This window comes from Fringilla coelebs (genome assembly GCF_963513975.1).
Source record: "Fringilla coelebs genome assembly, chromosome: Z".
Taxonomy (NCBI): Eukaryota; Metazoa; Chordata; class Aves; order Passeriformes; family Fringillidae; genus Fringilla; species Fringilla coelebs.
Window position 1 is genome coordinate 70242416 of NC_140031.1, and position 21813 is coordinate 70264228.

Here is a 21813-nt window from a genome sequence, read left to right on the forward strand (position 1 = left end):
GGAGAAGGTAAGAAGATAAAAGTGATAAAATAGCCTGTCTGTAATGAAATGTCACAACTAAATATGTCCCTGTTTTTACTCTGAAACACATTTAATCTCACCTATACGTGCCCATTTCTAGTAAAATCTAGTAGTGAAATCTATCCCAATAGCCATTACATATAAATATGTAACACTCCTGGGTGTTTCTCTGCAGCATATTTGCCATTGAATCTCATATTCTTGAATTTTGAGGTACCTTTTCCTCATACCATCATCTGAGAAAGTGTGAACATCTACTGTTGTGTGTCAAGTCACAAGCTTGATCACAGAGGAACTCACCTATGGTTTGAGACTAAATGTCTGTGAAACCAAACACCTAAAACTGAGTCTTAGTCCATGTTTTGACTTAATTGGGTGGGAGGCAAGGTGAGAGGAGGCCTCTGTACTTTCCCACTTGTAACTGTTCAGTGCCAAAAGAAGTCCTCTTTAGATTTTGGGCAGCCTTTTCCATGCTTGCTCCCAGGTATGCTTGGTGCCCAAACATTTTCAAAACTGCAGGAAACAAACTGTGGCTTGTTCAGCCTATAGCAGTGCTTTGGGATAAGGTAAATTTTTCCGCCTAAACTGCTGTGCTGGGAATGTCACTGTCCGTGCACAATTGTACATTAATTTTTCTGAGGTGCAAAGCGTGTGGGGACAGTCACATGTGTGTTAGTGTGTGGATCATCAAAAGCCCTTTGCTGCCCAGCAGTGACCTTTGGAGGCCTTTGCTGCATGTTTGCACTCCCTGAAGGGACCCAAAGTGATGCCAAAGAGATGTCAAAAATGAGCAAGACCACAGGCTGGTGCTAGCAGCCTTTTAGGAAAAGTTTAGGGGAGCAGATCTTCAAACCTGCTGCTCAGCGTTTATGTAGCAGGAAAATAAATTAGTTAACTGAGTTTGGAGTAGAAAGCAAAAACATTTATAAGTGTTTATCCTAGAAGATTTTGTTATTGGCCATATTATTTACCTTCAATTAGATGTTCACGTAATGGAATATTTCATTCCTCTTCAATGTTTGATTTCTTTTCCTTTTTACATGCACTGAATTTGTCCAAAGTTGGTTTTTCTTGCTTCATTTTGCTTCCTGGCAGAGGCACTAGAAGAGATTGAATGTCATTAAGTTTTAAGAAAGCCCTGAGGACTCTAGCTCTCTACTCATTTACACCACTGTGGCATTACTAAGCTGAAATTGTCCCTGATTGACACAAGGGGAGAATCAAATTCTGCTTATCCAGTAGTTCTGAATGTAATGGACGCTTGGATTTTGTTGATGCTAGAAAAAAATAAATTACTGAGAAGTAGCTCTCTCCTTTCAGGTGATAAAAAACCCCCATGTGTCTTCTTCACTAAGAATTTGAAGGTAATTTTATGTCCCCTTTAAGGGTTTATATATTATGACTGCCATTCATTTCCCATCTGATGTAAAAAGCCAAAACCAAAACTTGACTTTGATAAAAAGCCTCCATCAAAAAAGAAGCAGAGCAAGTCCCTCTCAGAATGTTCTGCTTGATGTCATGTATGCCATCAGCTTTGAACCACAGTGACTTGCTGACTCTTATTCATTTCAGAACACCCCAAGTCATAGATGTAGGACTCCTCTAGGGTTTGGGAAAATATTTGCCAAGCAGGTAGTTGCCTCATAAGGGTATTAATTGCCTTAGAAACATAAAAGCATTCAGAATTTGCTTACAAACATTTTCCATTCTTGCTTGCTTAAGCATTCTAGTTCTAATTCTTCCTTATCTAGATGATAAGGAAGAGTTGCAGATGATAAGGAGAGTTGCAGTTTTCTTTCCTGAACAAAATGCTCCCTAGCTCCACGCTCCTTGTGAGGAATGACTGATGACCCCCAAGAAGAGAAGTTGTGATTGTTGAAGACTACAGTTTGAAAAGGGAAGGGGTAATCTTCTCAGAGGTTTGACCAATAATTTGAATTAATTCTGATCATTCTGTCAGAGATAGTTGAAGCAAATTGAGGTTAAACCTTATACTCTGTGGATGGAGGTATTTAGCCTTTGCACCACTTTTTTTCTCTAAGCAGTAATTTGCACTGCTTTGAAGAGCACATCCTTCATGCAGAAACCATTTCCAGCACAGCTGCTGGACAGTGTGTCAAAAGAAAGCTAGCATAAACTCGACAAACATAAGTAGCAATAGACAAGGTCAAAACTGGAGTAAAAACAGGAATTTTCTCAACTTTTTCAGATATCTTTCCTATATTTACTTCTTGTGTCACTCACATGTATATTTGTAATAGTTTTGCTGGGTGTGGACATTTTTCTGTTATAGTATGCATCTTGTGTTAATGGAATATTTCTCTTTCCAGTATGCTTGACTGGTGTGTCTCACATTACCTTACTCTTCTGGGAGATCTGGAAGTGCTACCATACATAGCATCCTGTGATTCATCCAGAAGTTTCTATGCTGAACATGGAAATAATTTTTTCCCTTTTTCCCTCCCCGCTTTTAACCAGGTGGACAAGAAAATTGTCCGCACCGAAATTGGAGTTCTCCTTCGCCTTTCGCATCCCAACATTGTAAGTTTAGCCAAGTTGCTTCACTCCACATTTGCTTCCTTGTTTTTTAATACTCCTTCTGTTTGTGAGAGAAGACTGTTGTGGTTCACCTGTACAGGCCTGAATTAAAGCTCTGGGCTTTCTTAGTGGGCATGCTAGCAGCTTTCTTATGAACATCTTTTGAGTTATATTTCCATTTTAAGATAAAACAATGATGTTCTTACAGAGCTGAGTGAGAAACTGTGAAAGAAGTTCTGCAAATGAAAGTAGAAGTTGGTGTTTTCAGTCCTGGGAGACTTAAAGACCGAAAGGTCTTACTTTTTGGTTTCTCTGAGAGATTGGCAGATGACCTCTTAAACTACTGCATTTTGCAGAGATTACTGAGGTATGAGAATAACCAAAAGAGTAAAAAAAAAAAAGAAAAAAGCTAGCAAAAAACAAATGGAAGAGAGCAAGGTAACTCTCCCAGCTGTGTTCTGTGTTCTACCATTGACCTTCAGAAGTGCTCTGCAAGAAGACAAATAAGCAAAAGAAATACTTTCTGTATTCTTTTACCAGATAAAACTGAAGGAGATATTTGAGACCCCTACAGAAATCAGTCTTGTTCTGGAACTTGTCACTGGTGGAGAACTATTTGACAGGTAAGTTACCTGTACATACCTCTTCTACTACCTTCCTTCTCCAAGGATGTTACAGTTAAAATTTCTTCTCTGTATGTAAACCCTGTGTTAGTAATTACTGGAATTATTTTACTGGCATATGATTAATTCACATGAATAAATATCTGCAGCAAATATCCTAAAAGTGCCTTTGGGAATCTAATTACCATGAGACTTTTGGGGGAGAAAAATGAGTTGAAAATGGAGGAATTAGCCAGTAAATACTGAAGAAAGGTGCTCAGCAGGCAAACAGCACCAAGTGTGTTAGAGCAGACAAAAGATGGGAAAAACTGGCAAAATCTCCTTGATGGGTCATCATAAAACAGATTGGGTGGCAATCAGCCTGCCAGGAGGATAGTGTTATGCCAAATAAAAATTTTGTAAGCAGACTAACAGGAAAGGAATTCTCTTTGATATTTACTGTGTTTATCAAACATCTGGTTTTGCTACAAAGGTTCTTCAAGACAGCTGTTGAGTTCTGAAGGTTTTCCTCATGAGGCTGCACATGATTTTGGAGTACATATGCATAAAGTGAGATGATTCTGTAATAGTGTTGGGATGATATTTTATTGGCATAGATTTGGGTTTTTTAGAGCAAGAGATGATAAGGAAAACATTTTATACTGGCTTGAGTAAATGAATTAACTGACTGGTGTTAGTGATTTCAAGCTCATGTAAAGACAGGTTATTTGATATTCCTTGTTCTGTAATTAAAGTTTAGTATCATAGAGGAATATCACAAAAATACACACCCAATATTCAGCCTGAAAGTATCTTCTACTTGAAAAAACAAAAGCATACTTGTTTTTCTGTGCCATGGTTGTACCTTCAACCTTGACAAGAACGGTTTCTGAACAACAACAACAACAAAAGTGACTGCTCCTGTGACATCCTAAATTCGACAGAAAAAGGGTGATTACTCTCTCAATACTGAGGCAAAGGAATGAGGAGAGACATGCTGCAAGTTAAAGTGCCAGTGAGACCCCAGTCCTGAGCTGGAGACGACCCCAGTCTAAGTGCCTTACCTTTCATGTAGCCCTTTATATATCCACATGGGTTTCAGATTAGGTCATTCTCAGGAGGGCTGAATACTCTACAGGAGTCTTTCATGAAATCCTGCAAAGGCAAAACACAAAAAATCCACTGAAGCAGTTGGTTCCTGAGCAGCAACAACCTGTGTGGTAGAAAAACTGAAGGGAAAAGATTTCATGGGATCCAGGATGGGGAACTGCATTATTTGATTAAACCAGGATTTAATATACTGACAGTTTCAACATTCTGTAAGCTATACTCAGTAGTGACTGGCTTTTGAACTGTCAGATTGATGTTTTCAAAAGGATTGGATGCTTGATCCAACACTTTGGACAGCGAGGACCAGTTGTCTGGCATTCTGACTAGAAGCAAAGTCACTCAATAGAATTGCAGAGCCCCCTTGTGATGCTATAGATGAGCACCAATACTGTGGAAATTGAACTCTGCATCCTCCTTTGCCCCAAATACCACAGAACTGGAAACTTTGTCAATACAGACCTCTTTGTCAAAAAAGACCCAACAAGCACTGAAACAAGAAACCATATTTCATTATTTTCAGCCCTTAAGCTAGGAGTATTACTTCACTCTTCAACCTTAAACTAAAAATAATTCAGCAGAAATATGCAGCCGAGATGTTTTGCACTAGTGACTCCAATTAAACACTAGCTGTTTCCCCTTTCTAAACTGGGCTTAAGGATTAACACTTGCATTGTTCTGTACAACGCTGAGTTTTAGGGAGGATAAATTTAGCTTTCTGCCTTAGGGCAGGTTCCCCTCTCATGTATAATCTTTTCAGTCCTTACATCTTTTTATCATGCATGTAGGAAATGTCCTGACTGACAGAGAGACCTCGTGCCCACCTTTCTCTGTGCTTGTATGATTCCCATTGCAGGACAAAGGTAAAGACCTGGAATATCTCCTCCTGAGCAGAGGAGCTGTGTGGGGTGTGGAGGGACAGCTGTGACCAGGTTTGAGATGCACCCCGTGGTTGTCCTCGAGGAGACACCCTGTGGGGACAAGCAGGACCACCACCTCTGGGGTGTGGAATACTGGATGTGCCTTATTTGTAAACCACTGCCCATACACAGACAGCAAAACAACTCTTCTGCTCTGGAGGAGTTACTCTTCTCCCTCTTCTAATCAGCTACCAGCAAATGACACAGCTGGGCCTGTTTCACAAGCAGTGCTGCTCTCCTGGCTGCAAACATCTTCATTGATGTTACTGCTAAATCTTGTAATATGCTGCTACTTTTTGTATTAACTGTTTTGTTGCTCTGGTTTTTTCCCATCCCAGATGTCCATTCTCCTTCTGAATAGTATTTGAGCTGCAGACAAGTTCTCCCATGTAAACATCCCTCTTATCATGAGGATGATTTTATAAACACCCAAGATCCAATTAGAATCCTATTAGCATTGTTGATGTGCTTCTGGTTTCATGCCATTCTAACTAAAAGTTCTGGATCATGAAATTATTCCTTTCCTTCACCGTATTTAACATTACTGTCAAATAATCCACGTTATTGCTAAAATGAACTGCCATTATGACAATTTTTCAGTTGTGTTACCTAAAGAGAGATAAATTCAAATGACTGAGTTAATACAGTTCAAATCAGATTGATTTTCTGTATTTTTAAAAAGAAAACCGTTTCTCAGACTTCATAAATCACATTGTGGGTCATACCCTACATACCACTCCAAATACAAACTCAAAACTGGAGATGTTTGTGTAAATTAGAATATTTATTGCCAATGTACATGATGATTTTTGCCAACCCAGCAAGTGAGGAGTGACAAAGATCTTGTGGCAAAGAATGACAAAGGGAGCGGCAGGCCAGTGGAAGAATTTATCAGGACAGGGGAAATTAACTGGTATTAAAGTTCTTTACAGGTGCTGCATCTCCAGCCTAGTTCTGGGACATACTTCTCACATTTTCTTGGCCCTCCTCTTTCATTCCTGCATGTCTAAAGCAGGCAGGCATGGCTGAAGTGCATTTAAACTGGCAGTGTTTTAACAGAGCCCCAAGGGACAACCTTCTGATGAGGCTCTGAGTGGTCCAGCAATGGTAAGCCCAAAAGCACAATTTGGTATCTTGTCTTTTATGGGCTACCTTTTGTTCAAGTTGGGTTTTTTTTGCATTCAAGTTTTATTCAAATCTATTGTCTTCCAACTGAATCACCAATGTATCTCTTTTTCAAATATCAATGTCAGCAAAAAAAAAAAAAAATCAACTCTACTTTAATTTCTTTTTAGTCAGAGTACCTGCAGATTGCTAAGAATAGTTTTTGTTTTTTCCACTTCAGAAAAAAATGTCAATCCATACATTCTTGTTTTTACTTTGGCATATTGACCACAGGCTTTTCTGTTTCTTCTTTCATGTTATTATTAAGTGCACCAAACAATGTCTAAAAATAGCACTTGCAGCTGACAGTCTCTTGACTCACTTCCTTTTCAAGTTTCATGTAATTTCCTGTGAACTCTAGGTTCAAACTCATATTATCTTCTTTTATATAGTATACATTAACAAAAATATTAATTGTTAATATTTAATTAATATTACTTAAATATTTTTGTTCTAAATAACTCACCTTTTTAAGTGTGGGAATGATTGCCTCTTATGGACAAAGTATAGCAAAGCTTTCCCAGGCTTTAGGAGCACCCTTTTATTTGGGCTTTTGGAAATTAAAATTGCTAAGGGGTGTCAAAAATATTCAAGGAATTAAAGTGGGAGTCACTGAAGTGGGAGTCTTTCATGAGCTAGTGTTAGAATAGCACCTTCTCTTTGCTTCAGTCCCCTGGTCTCATTATGTCATGGCAGTCTGTCTGTCTTCTGAACAGGGTTTGGAGAGGTCCTTGGGACTCCCTGCTTCGTGGGACCATGTTGCAGATCCCTCACTCAGGACTGGCAAAAATAGAAAGAGGTTGTGACTTGACTACACCAACCATGCCTATTGTCTGAAGTTGGAGTCAAGACACAGAACTCTGATAAAAGTGCTCTTTGATATCTTAGTAGCTCATTAATTTCTCTTGAATTTAGCTTCAGTAATGATAGAACCGAGTAATTTCAGAATAAAGACATGCACGAATGCTCATTTGTAGTCTTTCCAATGCAATTTGGTATTTTGTTCCCATACAGAGTTGTAGTAATGCCTTTACACCTTTTTTTTTGGTGGTCAGTGCCTAATTTTCTGTCACTCTGGAAACTGGGAAAGCCCTTTGCAAGACATACATATCAGTGCCTGTGAAGCTCTTTAGTTTATTAGATATTTTTAATACAGAAGGTTCTTGAGATTATAGCTCCTCTAACAGATGTATTCTCAGTTTTCTACCACAGCCTCAGTATTGTAATATACAATATTACAATATTGTAATATACAATATACAGTATTGTAAGATATACATAGTCTGTATGGCCGACAAACTAGGTGAGTTAAAATAACCTGCTAAATTAATTAGAAAGTTGATTGAAGCTTAGCTGAATTCCTTAATTATTAACAAATTTTCACTTCTTATTTGATTGAAATGCAGAGAGGTTTTGACAGCCATTGCAGTCTATATACCTACAGACTATATAAGTGTACCTTACATATATATTTATATACAGAAAGTCCCTGACTGACCCAAGTGTAATGGTGTGTCTTCTGTGCATTGATTCAACACCTCTCCTGAAATTATAAAGTCACTTGGGATGTGTGTGCCTTGTACATTTTGGATTTAATTGCTTTTTTGTTATGGACATTATGAAAAGAGTGTAAAGTGAAGTCAAAATGTTTTAGGAAGAAGTAAGGTTTTCCTAAATATTCAGAGCACTGAAATGCTTTTCCTAGATGATGATTAAGGAGATTTTTAAATGAAAGCCTGAAAAGCAAATATGTTTTAGGTAATGTACTTAGCTCAATGTTAACCTTTAGTCACAGTTGTAAGGATGGCATCACAGACCCGTGCAGAATGAGGTGCCAAGGCCACAAAAGAGGGCCTGGAGGAGGTGAACATGAAACAATCCTGAGCTGAATCATGATAATGTGAATGCTCCTGGGAATTGTGACATGAAGGAATATAAACTCAATCTGAGTTATATATATATATATATATATATATATATATATATATATATATATTTTTTTTTTTATTTATTTATTTATTTATTTATATATATAATATAAGCTCAATCTGAGTTATGCAAGCTGTGCCCAGCTCCAGCATTTGGTGGTCAGTTATTCACTCCTGCTGGGAAGTAGGTGATGTGCCAGGACAACATGTTTAAAATGTCATGGCAGCTCCAGCTGCACTGGTTTGGCATGGAGGGGTGGAGTGGGCAGGCGGTCACCTGAACTCGGGTAGGATCTTTCTACCACCCTCAGACATCCATGGTTTTGGCTTTTGTTTCTTAAATACCTCTGTAGCCTTCTGTGCAAGCCATTCCAGTGACTCTCCAGACTGATAATTGTATTCGGTATCAATGTTAGGAAAAACTTTCTTCAGCCAGTAAATTCAGCCAGTATTTGTTTGCCTTGTCCCCAGAAGTCAGAGAGAACGTGGTTACTTTATTCTTTAAAGCAAACATTATAGAGAGCTCTCTTGCAGCAGAGCATTGTGAAAGACTCTTTTCTTTGCCCCTGCAACCCCCCATTATGTTTTCTATGTTTCAGTTGCTGTCTATTCAAAGTCCTCCACATGCCCACACCTTTCCCATGTCATGGGGCCCTTAGCTGGTCAGAGAAGCCCAGTTAAAGCCTCAGCAGTTGTTGTCAGGCAGCTGCATGGGTGCCTTCAGTGCTGCTCTTTTCCCCTGCCCAGCCTTTTCTGCAGTCCCTTTCAGGGAGTTGTGGCATGCCTCAGTAACTCCGTTTGCCTCGCACAGCCCTGACACAGAAACTGTCGAGGGAAGCTTGCAGCCAGTTCATGGGCACTGTGGCTTCACAACTTCTACAAAAAAAGACTGTTGTTTTTCAGAACATCTTCTGAGATCATGCTCCTGAAAGGTGAACTTGTCTAATTCTGTGGGTGCTATAGTAATGCTGAGCTGGAAGTAGAAAGTTAAAGAGGGGGAAACAAATCCTAGAATGAGCTATGAGAAATATGTAATATTTCTCTGAATTCTCCTGCATGCCTCATTTATCAGAGAGTGAGCCTTGCTTAATAACAATGGAGGGAAAACAGTTTTCCTGAATGACTGCAGTGCTGAATTTCATCTCTAAACACAGTATTGAAGAAAAACTTCTTGTTTGTTTCACAGGGAATCAGATCCAAACCCAGGTCAGTATTTCCCCTTATCTTTTTTCAGATGTCAGACAGGCAGTTTGAGTCATTAGAGACAGTAACAGCTAGTCTGCTCTGGAATATGAGCATGGTTGTAGAATAAGGGGGATTCTGAATCAGAGCTACTTTTAAAAATACTTATTATTCCTCAATTTTGCAGTGTGGAAAATGCATACATATTTATGCAGGAAACCTTTTTTTCAACTAAAAAAAAATGCAACTAGGAATTGCAATCACCACAATACAGACAAGAACTAATAGATCTTTGAATCATTCATTGAGAAAGTGTCCCTTGTGAAAACCATTTTGCTATTAAATAGAGTGATGTCATTTTCTTTTCCTGTTTCTGCTAGTTTTCAGTCTCACTTTATCTTGTAGAAATCTTCTAATTTCATTTTAATTGAGTGCAAGAATTTGCATAAGAATTGAGTGGTTGCAGAAAAAATCTCCATGACAACCAAAGCCTTTTAGATAAATTAACATTTATTATATAGAACCAAACAATTTTTAAAATGGTTAGGACATACTGGCACTGGAACAGAACTTGTATGTATCTCTGGCAGTGTCTTGCCTGAGACACTAGATCAAGTAGCATCTAACAGCTAAAATGTGGTGCAAGGGTTTTGGGTAAAAGCCAGCTAGAGGCAGAATGAAAATTACCCTAGAAAGAGTGATGGCTTTTTTAATGCCACAGTAGTTATAAAAGATGGTGTGCAAGGCAAATACAGACTGCTTAAAGAAAGCAAAACAATGTTGGGAACTGATAAAGTTTAATAATTTTTACTGTCTTAGATGGCCAAGTTTAGCAGGACTTTCTCAAGCCACATGATATGTTTCTAAATTCAGCTAATACTCAAATGCTACCAACTCCACGTTGTGGAGAAATAGTGTTTATAGCAGCAACATTTTATAATTGCTAAATGTTGCAAATTTTAGAGTAACTGTTTAGATTATTAGCATAAAACTAAGCACATCTGCTAATGTGAGTTAAGACAGGAAAGCAACAGACTTTACCTGCTCACATTTTAGGCAAGACATTTTAGGATGGGTGGGGTGGCCCACCTGGGAGGGAAAGAGAAGAAAAGCTAATAAGAGAACTAGTGCATGTAGAGCATGGGGGAGGAAAAAGTAAGTTTTTAAAATGGTAAGATTTCAAATTTTCTTGATCAGCAGGAGTCATGAGTATATGTTGAGTTGAAAAATGCCGGAATATTCATTGTACCAGCAGCAGTTCCAATACTGATGAAAAATAAAAGAGAAAGAGGCTTTGCTCTCAGGGACAGTGGTCCCAGCTGGAAATTTCATACATTGCCACAGTGAGAGGCCCGGAGTGGTTCTGTCGAGGGGGGAAGGGTGTTCACTCTTCCTCACTCTTAGCTGAGAGCTGTCTCTATAGCAGCAGCAGCAAATGCTGACTGGGAATTTCAGGCGCTGTCAGCCTTGCACAAAGAGGCGTGTGCTGCCAGTGACCAGCCCAGTCTGGCATCCTCTGGCACTGGATGAGTACTCTCCTTGCTCAAAGCAGGTTCCTGGGTGGTTCTGATTTATTTTTCTACCAGTGCAGCGGTGCAAGCTCTGTTTCTCTTGCTGCACTTGGAAATAGCTCGCCCCCTGTTTTGTTACTCTTTGAAAAATCAAACCCCAAACCTAGTCCTTTCCTTCTCTGATGAAATGTTCACTTGTTCCTTTAGGAGACTGATTATTCTCACCTGCCTGATGCACTTGTCATTAATCCCCAGAAATGTGTCCTAGCCAAGTGTAAAATTGTATATCTATATAATTTTAATACTCCTTTGAAAATTGATTCTAAAATGATGCATTGGGATTCCCCAACTCTTTCGTCCTTGATTTTCAGGCCCCCTGTATTTAGCTTAGCTGGGCTGCACTCTTCCTTTTTTTTCCTACCAGAGCAGATGTGGCCACCACCTCCCTCTCTTTACTGGGATGGGCCACTGTTTTCCATGGCTTCACACAGTTACAGGGAATTAAAGCCCAGTAGCAGGAAGAATGCCCCTAAAGGAGTAAAATCCATTGCATGGTCTTCCCATATCATACTGGAGGCTGAAGGGATGAGGTGAATTCTGGTAGGAGTTTATGTACCTGCAGTTGTAGAGTGTGATGAAGGCATGCAACATGGAAATACTATAAAAAGATTAGCAAGAGCTGCAATTCCATGGGGCTGAGGCTACACTGTACACCACCTGCAAAACTGAAGAATTTATACTGCAGGAAAACTTCCATTGCTCCTAAGGAACGGAAATGCTGGAAAGGCCAGTTGGAATCTGGCAAGGATTACTGCAGGTTATGAAACACTTGAACACATACATGTGTTTGATGATGGAAGCTGCCAAAATATCAGCTGTGTGCCTCCCCAGAAACACATTATGCCATTTCCACATGCTTGCTGGGCAGTGTGATGCTGGGGTGGTTTTCTCACTGCTAAATCTGTTACACCCCCATTACCTGGCAAGGCTCTTCCACCTCTGGCCAGCAGCTGAATTTCATTTCAGGCTAGGTAACACAGGCTTCTGTGTCTCAGCACCATGGGATTCAGGCTGTTCCTAAAGGACATCTCCACCTCTGCTGGCACGGGAGAGGGTCTTGGGCAGGGTCTCTGGGAATTATTCTCCTCCTCCTCTGTATAGAAGGAGGCAGATTTGTCTCAAACATGTGCCTGGAAAGACAAGACTGAGTCAGGTGGTGCTTTGGGAGAGCTCTGGCTTGCTGTCCATCTAGTAGCCATTCTGCTAAATGTGTGTCTTGACATATGACAGTGTAAACAATGGATCAGCATATTTCAATAAATGTGTATGCATAACCATGAAAAAGGCATTGCATTTTTGCTCAGTCTAGAATGTCTCTATTTTGAAGTTGCATCTTAAATTTTCTAGATGCTTACAGCACCAAAGTGTTTTTCCAGGCACTTTTTCAGGCTTCAAGCAGTTCCCTGATGTCTCCCTCACATTTTTTTCTCTCCAGCACCCTCTTGGCCTACCTGGCTCATTCATTTGCATATCAAAGAAAATATTTAATTAGTTCCTTATTGCTGTTGTTCCTATCTTTCTGTCCTCTCAGCAAAGGCTTTATCTTCCTTCACCCATGATTTTGTCAAAAATCTTCCAGTAAACTAGGTATAAATAGTTGGGGTTTGCTTCAGTAATAGTGAAACAAGATATTTCTGCAGGTTTTCTTCCCTTTATAGAAAAAAGGCAATGAGTAATTGTTAATCTGCAGGCTGAATTTGAAAACTCCTTTTAAAGAAGGCTCATTGGTCTCAGGTAGGAGTCTTGCTGGCACACACCTACCATTTGTCTTATGTAAACTGTCGCAGGGAGGATGCAAAAAATAAATACCCAGATGATCCCCCAGCATTACTATATGACCTAAACTACAGGATAATCTTCTTTCAGTACTCCTTCTTACTGCCTAATAACCAGGTTTTAGTTCTAAAGCAGAGTACCCTTAGAAATAAATTTTCATCTTTAGAAAGGGATATGTCTTTTTAAATTTATGGCTGTCACGGAATATTAGGTTTTCTATTTGCTAGATTATTGTTAATTAAGAGTTCGATTTCTATTCTCAATAACTCTGAATTCTAGACTTCTGGAAAACTGGAAAGGCAACTCTGTAAGATTCTGTATAATCTGTATTTGGCCAGTGCATATTATTCACCTGTAGCATTAGCAAATGGGTCCAGTGCATTGCACAATATTTCTACAGTTGTTTCTTATTGCTTTCCAGAAATATGGACCCACACTTCATTATGTTTATTTATTTTAAAGTGTAAATTACACGGCTTCATCTACAGGGTCTTTGTGTTTTCTCTGCTGTGTGTTTAATATAAATAATGACAGAAGCATGCTATCCTTACCAGCATATATTGTAGAAGTCAGTGTGGATTCGTTTTGAGGTCAAGAGGGCAGCCTTGAGAGTCTCTTTGATGTTTCCCTTGTTTCCAGTGGTCAGGTAATTAACACTGGCTGGGCATTTACAGGAAGCTCCTGTTTTCTTCGATTTTGATGAGTGGAGGAAAATACAAAGCTGTAGTCTGCTTTTAAGGATGTTTTTTTTTTTTTTTTCATTCCCCTGGTTTATGTGTTTCAAAAAGATAGAAAAAAGACTGAGCTCCCACACTGTAAATAGAGAAAATTTTGGGATTAAGGGAGAAATGTAAATTGAATTGCAACTGCATTGCTTCATATTTCTCAGACCTTATTCTGAGATATATTGGAAAAACAGAGTATTCTTAATACTGTTTAAGCCTTAGAACCTGCCTCATGCATTTCTGAAGGTGCACAAGGTTACCCTGCACCTGGTGAGCTCAGTGTGTGGGGCAGGGTGGATGCTACTGAGTGGCACATCTGGCTGACACCAAATACTTCATTTGAATTAAAAAGGAGGAGGAAGCAAAGCCAGTGTATTTGGGGCAATGAATGCAAGAGCATTAATGGGGCTCAGGTCTCACAATGTAATCTAACACAAGAGGATAATTCAGCCTGAAATGGCTAAGGAGTAATCTAGCCTTCAAGCATAATGTAGCATTTTATGACATAATTTTTAGGTTTTTGTAACCTCTTTCCTATACTTCAGGATAAAAACCTAATATAATGTCTCAGTGAGTAAGATTTGCTTTGTTTTCCCCTTATGGTGATAAATTCCAGTAAAACTCTCCTTAATGGTGTAAACAGATGACCAAAATAGGAGAGGGGCTGAAGGCACAAAAAAAGCAAAGGTGTTAAAGCAGTGCATATGGCACGACAGCTAAAGGGTTGCCAAAAAAACCCCAAAGAGCTCAAACCAAACAAGCTTCTAGAAATAATCCCAAGCAGTTATGCAGCAAAGAAATAATGATGAAACACAAGAGCTGTTTGAGGGGGATTCCTTGCTGTGTCTGGTGGAGTGCCAGCCTTGCATTGTTTCTTACCTCTAATCGCTTGAAGCTCTAATGAGGATAAAGAAATGCTTTTCATGTGTAGTTACTCACACCTTTCCTGTCAGTTTTGTGAGGCTGTGAGGAGCTGCACTGATGATAACTCAACATTAATCTGTTATTTCAGTCAAAGGAAGAGATAAAAAGTGCAGAGCAGGAGTAGTGGGGAGAAAGAAGGGTAGCCTTCCTGCCAGCAGCAGAGCCTTTTTATGGATTTTGGGGCATAAGGTCTTTCCAGTGATCTCAGACATTACAGGTTCCTTGCTGTTCTGCTTCATGGGGATTTTAGGAAATTGTTTTATAAAACCAGCTCTCTGCTTGCAGAACATCATTTTATAAAATATCTTGTAGGCACCACAGGTTTTGTTTCTAGCCAACATCTGTCTGTGTTTTCTTGGGTTTTGAAAAATTAGTACGCTAAAAAAATCAAGACTTCAGATCAAAAATCTGACCTTTAAGGTAACTCTGAGGGACAATTATTGTAGTTCACCAATACTATGCTCATTAAAAACGTTAATAAAAGGATTGTTGAGTGTCTTAAATAAAGTATTAGGATATCTTAATGATAGATTCTTATTTAATAACTGCTGGAACGTCATTGTGCAAACCTGTGTCTACTGCTGACTCTGTAAGAAAAAGCAGCTTTTCTGAAAGATAAAAGTAGCTTTAGCTGTAAAAAACCTGTGTTTCCTTGCACATAGCACACCCAGTTTTCTACTGAGGGAGAAAAGGTAGTTGTTCAGCCCCTCACACTTGAGGAATAATTTGAAACTAGTAAAGTTTTACACCAACCTTTTCCCTTGAATACTTCAGATCTGTGTGTGCACAGCATAGTGCTTTTGTTTTATAATTTACTATCTATCTATCTATCTATCTATCTATCTATCTATCTATCTATCTATGTGTCTAACTAATTAAATGGGGAGGAGGGGCTTAAGTTAAATATAAAAGTGGAAAACTAGTTCCTAGGTGTTGAATAGTTTTGTCTTACAGTAATTCAGATTCCTTGTGTCAGAAAGTTTCAAAATCTTCAAATTAAATGTGTACATATATTGTCAGCATCCTAACCACTTGATATCTTACCTCCTGTATTTCATTTAACTGGAAATCAAGGATAACTTAAATTGCAAAAGGACTGTTTTCTAGTCTCTTGGGGATGCTCCACTCTCCTGGTCATATTTAAATTTGATTGCTTGCTATCTCATTTTTGCAAGAAGAATCTTCCTTCACTGTTTATTCACCTTAGTGCTTAATTGTGTTGCTTTTTTTTTTCTGTAGGATTGTGGAAAAGGGGTACTATAGTGAAAGAGATGCTGCTGATGCTGTCAAACAAATCCTGGAGGCAGTTTCTGTGAGTATTACCTGGCCTACCATGCTCACATCTTTCCCCCATGGTGGCTCAATAAATACTTGTGTGTGAAAGAGGCAGTGTGCACAGGTTTCCTCTGACAATTGATTCCATACTGATAATTTTTTAAGGTAACCAGTGGCACTTTGAAGAATTGCACTTCAATCACAGTGACAGCACTGTTGAGAGAGAGCAGAATAGTGATTGTTACCAGTATCTTGTGCAATTTCTAATGTACTTTCTTCCTCTTTATGTTTTGTGCTTTTCAAATATTGGATTTTTTAATATAATAATATTGGATTTTTTAAATATAATAACTTCACAATCTATTAGTTAGACAAAGGCATACAGACTCTTGAAGAAGACTTCTAATGTCTACATACAGTATTTCTGTACATTTCTTGTGCTTCTGAGTCACTTGTGGCTCTTCCATCTGATTTCACACCAGATGTTCTCCAAACCAGCAATCGGATGCTGGGGAAATACTTAAGAAATTAATTTGCCCAATGCCCAGTGTAAATGTTAGTGCTGTTCACTTCCAGTACAGAAGAGAGGGGACAAGAGAAAAGAGAGGTCAGCCTGCAGGGCTCATCTGAGGGATGTTAGTGGTGAGGCAGGTTCTGTGCAGGCCATCCTGGAAATTCAGTGTCAAAGCAGCTGTCCTCAGAAAAGGACCAGTGGTGATTACTGGCCTCTGCAGAAGGTGTCCAGGGAGGAGGAGATTAATGGTTGCAGCAGTAATTCTGTTCATCAGAAGGAGCAGGGCAATCTGGCCAGGTTTGCCTGGGATGATTACAAAATACCTCAGTGTGAAAAGCCCCCCTTGATATTATTGGTGTGAGCCTGTTCACACTAAATGAGGTGTGAGAACTGGTGTTCACAGCACTAACTGCACCTACTGCAAGACCATGCATGTGCACTTCATGGTCCCTTCTGAATGATCTGATGTCTACTGTGTCACTTTCATCCAAAGAAATCTAAATTATGTATTTTACAGCACATCATATTGCATTCGTACAAACTTTTAAAATTGGCTCAGATTATTATTTTATTACAAATTTTTTCTTTCTGTTGAAGTGCCCTAGTTAAGATGGCTCTACGTTATTTAACACTCTATTACAAGAAAAAGATTATTAAGTTCTGCTGAAATACATTGCAGACAGTGTTTAAGCTCTTTATTTTAAAGCCAGAAACAAAAGAAAAATCTTCAGCTTCTATGAGCTGCAATAACTCAGCTGAAATCAATGGAATAGTGATGTATGAAAATTAAAAAGCTGATTTTTATATAAGCAACAATTAGGATTTCCGTGGTTCCTTGGAGTAGATCCCTAGCTAGGATGAACTGTATTCACGTCTGCTCTTACAGCTGACACCAAACATCTAAACCAAAGCTGGAAAAGCTGTGGAAGTGGCAGTTCCCAGCTTGGGATCTTTTCTGGAGTACTCTGATGGATTGGGGCAATAAACTTGACAGAATGGTGTTTGTGAGCAGGACAGGAGTTATTGTTAGAAACCAGAAAATGCTGCTGCAGCAGAATAATCTTTTCAAACGAAAAAGGAAGTGTATCCATAGATCATTCTTAAAACCAAATATTTGTACAATTTGTACAATAGGCCATGCCAGTGAATGCCCTTCTGGCACCACACAGGCTTTTTGAACTATGTGATTTTTATAAATTGCTCTTTGAAAATGCAGCATCCAGCCTTCCTTTTGCTCTCCTGAGCTAAATGTTTTATAAGGCCCCTGTTCAGGGCTGCTGCTATAGTCATGGATCTGTCCTTGCAGTGGGTCATTAAGGAGGAGGTATTATGTCTTCATATAGCAAAGGTTTTTACAAGACACTTCCAAAGGGTTTAATAAGAAGTGTAGAGTGGCATTTTAAAAGCACATAAGCATTTTTATTCAATTTTCTTTGAAATTGTTAAAGCAAATGGACTAAATAACAGAGTTATTAATAAATATTAGTCAATCAATAAATTCTAGGTCTGTCTGGATTTGTAATACCTGAATGCCTGTATGCCCAGCCCTAACTGGCTTACCAAGAATTAATCAAGCAACCAGAGTACCACACAGAAGATTAATCTGAATCTTCATGTCACAAACCATCATAAATTTATCAGACATCTGTGATCCCAAGATCAGAGAAAATAACAAAACCAGTATTTTTGTGTAGACCTCCACATTAATTTTGCATTTTTCATGATTTTCCTTTCTACTCTTTACATCTGATCTGGAGTTCCCAGCTAGTGACTGTATTTGCCCTTAGAGGGAACACATTACATTTTTTTCCTCTCTTCAGCATTTTTGCCTTTTCCATTATTCTTTAGTTGCTCTTCAAGCTGGGAGGAAGCTTCATTCATAAGATAAAAGGCTTATACTAAACCAGGTCAAACCAATATTCATCCCTTTAGCTCCTCTGCTGTGCTGTTCCAAACAAGTGGAGAGGTTCTGTTGCTATTTGACAGCGCAGGGAGATGAGATGGAATCTCATGATTCCATGAATGAGTTTCATCCCTAAAAAGGAGGCATTTGAAGACAGTCTTTCTTGGAACACTATTGTAATTTCTTTCCTCTCAGGGAATGAGTTACCTCATGCAGTGTGGTCTTCTTGCACTCTTATTCTAGTGGAAGTCGTTGTTTTTTTGTTGTTTTTTTGTTTTGTTTTGTTTTGGTTTGGGTTTTTAGTTTGGTTTTTGTTTGTGTGTTTGTTTTGTAGTGAGGGAATTTCTGCATGCAGATGAGGCCAGATCTTCACTGGGTATTTTGCAGAATGAGTTACTGATGTTTTGGTATCCAAGTAGTCCTTGAAAGACTGTACACTTCTTTAGGAGAAGAACACACATTATTTTTTAGCTGGTTAAACTGTATTAAATTACACTGATTTTTTTTTTTTAATTTGTACTTTTAAAATCTTATATTTGTCACTAAAAATAATGCTTCTTACCTACTCTGCATTAGTGTAAAAGGAATACTTTCTGCTGGGGGGTTAAATTACTCTTTTCAATATATTTAAATCTGGAATTAAGTATAAAGTTTAATTGTTGTATTTATGGTAGTTACTAGCCTACATACTATTTGTAGTTTTGAACTCATCCATCAGTCTCTAAATTAATTTCTCATCAAATTTTACAGTAATTTGTTTTCTTAGATGGCCCATTATCTTGTCTAGATAGTAATATTTTCCTGAATTTGTATGTGGGACTCCCTCCGTTTCTACTTTTTAATTTAAGTTTTCTACTGCTTCAAGCTTCATTATAGATCTGCGCTTCTGTTCAGATCCTTGTCATCTCAAATTCACAGGGAGCTTGCTGAACTGCCAGGTATGGTGGCAAAGCCTGAGGGCACTTAAGCAGCTTGCAGGTTTGAGAGAGAAAATCTAGATTAAAGGTTTCTATTCATTTCAGAAAATTTTGATCTGTCCAATAATGAACTCTATGTTAGTAGGTAAGAACCTACTTATGAATATGCAGCTTGCAAGCACATTTACAACATCTGAGTTACTGGTGTGTCTGACAATTAGAGCTTAGGCCAAATGAGCTAATCAGACTTCTAAAGACAGGATAAGACTCTAGAGAGTTGATTTAGATGTTTGGGGGGTTTGGCATTCAAAGAAAAGTGTACAAGAGATAAAGATTATGCAGAGGTTTCCTTTTTTTCCCCATACAGTCATTGAGTTAGTTCTTGCTGGAGACAGAGACAACAAATGTATTTTAGTTTTAACCACCAGCTACAAGGTGAATTTATTTGAGGTGTAATTGTCACAGATTTCTAAAATTTTGAACAAGGTGAATGTGTTACATTATCAATTTTATGTAACAAAGCCTAAAAAGGCAGACCATAAAAAAGGATAAGAATTGGGAGGAGACACGGAGCTCAGCTCTGTAGAAAATGAAGTCAAAATTAAGGGAAGAGAATTGCAGGGATGCCTCGGTATTACAACAGAGGAAAAAGACTTCTCTAAAATAGTAGCAAAATTTGGCAATACTCTATTTAGGAAGAAAAATACTATGCTTGATTGAAGACATTAAAGAACATTGACTTCCTCTCTTTTTAGAAGATTTTGCAAAGGACTTTCTTTTCAATACAAGAGGCGTTTGTACCTTCAGGTTTCTAGCCCTTCACTGATGAATCCTGAGTGTTTTCCATCCTCAGGATGGAAAAGTGGAGTGGCTTTCTGAGTCTGTTCCTGGCATAAGTGTTTTTATCCATAAGGAGGAAGTTAAGGAACAGCCACTGTTCAGCTCTAAGTCTACCCACCAGCCCCTGCTTTTCTGATGGGGAAAGAAGGGGAAATGTAAAATTCTTCTGTCAAGTTTTCTGCATGTTTGCTTGGAAGTGGAACTTCAGAAATGTATAGGTGTAGGGCAGATTTAGTATGTCTTCAGCTATGGGGTTGTTGCTGAAGATCAATGATTGATACTATAAGACAATGAATTTGCTAAGGATTATGATTTTGTACTGTAGTCCCTGAGAGTGTGGTCCACTTTGGCCATTCCCTTTTTACAGGCTCATAGCTTGGAGTAGTGCAGACACTGCTTTGATAGTGGTTGTGTTAGACTGCAGAATAAAGAGAGTCTAGCAATATTTCTAAAAAGGACTTCCATAATGAAACATGCCTCGCACACACAATAAACCCTGTATAACAAGGCAGAGTTTCAGACAGAGGAGGAATGAAATAAGGGGAAAATCTGTTGTTTGTTTGCATTTTATCTTAGAATAGAGTGAGGCAGGCAAGGACTGGTGGTTGGATTGATATCAGGATGTGCTTTGCAGGTCAATTACATTCATTCTTCCCTGAACTGGGAGTATTGCCAGAGGCAGGGCATGCAACTTAATGACTTGTATTAAGAAATAACATCTGTCCATCCTGTGGCATTGTTGTTGGGTTTTTATGAAATAAAAAATCATTTCTACTTGACCTAGTCTAGGCACAAAGTGTTTCTTCAAGACTTGTTTGTGAGGCTTGAAGGTGAATCTTCTTGGAGAGGGATGGTTTAACACCTCGTGTACAGAGATGGAAGCTGGGAAATTGCCTTGGCCTTTTCTTCCATTTGGTTGCAAGGTTTTAACAGGGACTTGATCAGTGCCCTGGGAGACTGTTCTGTCACACTGCTGTTAAAAACAAGTAAGCAAGTAGGTAAACTGAGAAGTTGTGTAAGAAACCAGTCGAAGTAGTGCCCCTGCCTGGGAGGGAAATGCACTTGTGTTTCTGATGTGCTGTCTCTGAAGCAATGTTCAGTAATGGTTCCATACACAGGATAATCTGTTTAGAGGGTGAAGGCATTCTTAATGAGTCAGTTCGTAATATTGCAAGCTTACATTGCATTGCTTCTCATGCTGGTTGTAGACAGATTTTAAACTATTTTTTCTTGCTGTTGGGGAGGGTAACGGAGTGGGACTTATTGTCACTCTAACCTGATTTATCAGTGCCTTGAATCAAAATTGTTTTTTCAAAATCATTTTTTGAGATCCGTTTTCAGCTGAGTAGAAGGTTCATCTTGCAGCACACATACTGAGGAAGAGTTACAGTCAAAAGAGCCCAGCAATGCTGTCATCAGCAATGAGGAAATGAGGGTATTGTATTTGCTATTATCACTAATAGGGGAAATGGAGTGAGCAGATTTACTGTATTACAGTTAATGTCCAGTGCAGCAAAAAGTCAGGGTCATATTTGCCTAATTGTTACTATTTTATTTTATGCTTTCATCTAAGTAAGCTGTCCTTCTCTTGTTTTGGAAACACATCACTACAATGTAAATTTTGAGAAATATTTGGAACAATGAAAGTGACTAATTATCACTTGTTTTAACTCTCAGCACACCACAAATACAATGCCAAATGATGCTGTGTTTGAATCAGTAGCTGATACTTAGTCCAAGAGACTGACATTTCCAGGGAAATTGCTGTCTAAGAACTGACTGGGGACTCAAAGATTTGACCTTTTCCCAATTCACCTCAGGGAGATAGGCAATTTTTCTGCACCTTCATTTATAAGATGGATTGTTGAAAATACTGTGAGAAGACAGTGCTGACCCTGTCCAAAGG

The 21813-nt window shown here is 38.7% G+C and overlaps 1 protein-coding gene across 1 annotated transcript in view; it reads left to right on the forward strand.

Annotated features, from left to right (window-relative positions):
- CAMK4 (calcium/calmodulin dependent protein kinase IV) overlaps positions 1-21813 on the forward strand; it is a gene marked incomplete at both ends in the record, with an annotated part of 137015 nt that overhangs the window by 75579 nt on the left and 39623 nt on the right. Inside the window, 3 exons of the mRNA XM_084224737.1 lie at positions 2500-2562; positions 3100-3182; positions 15698-15770. Coding sequence (XP_084080863.1) covers positions 2500-2562; positions 3100-3182; positions 15698-15770 — 219 coding nt within the window. The remainder of the gene's footprint in view (positions 1-2499; positions 2563-3099; positions 3183-15697; positions 15771-21813) is intronic.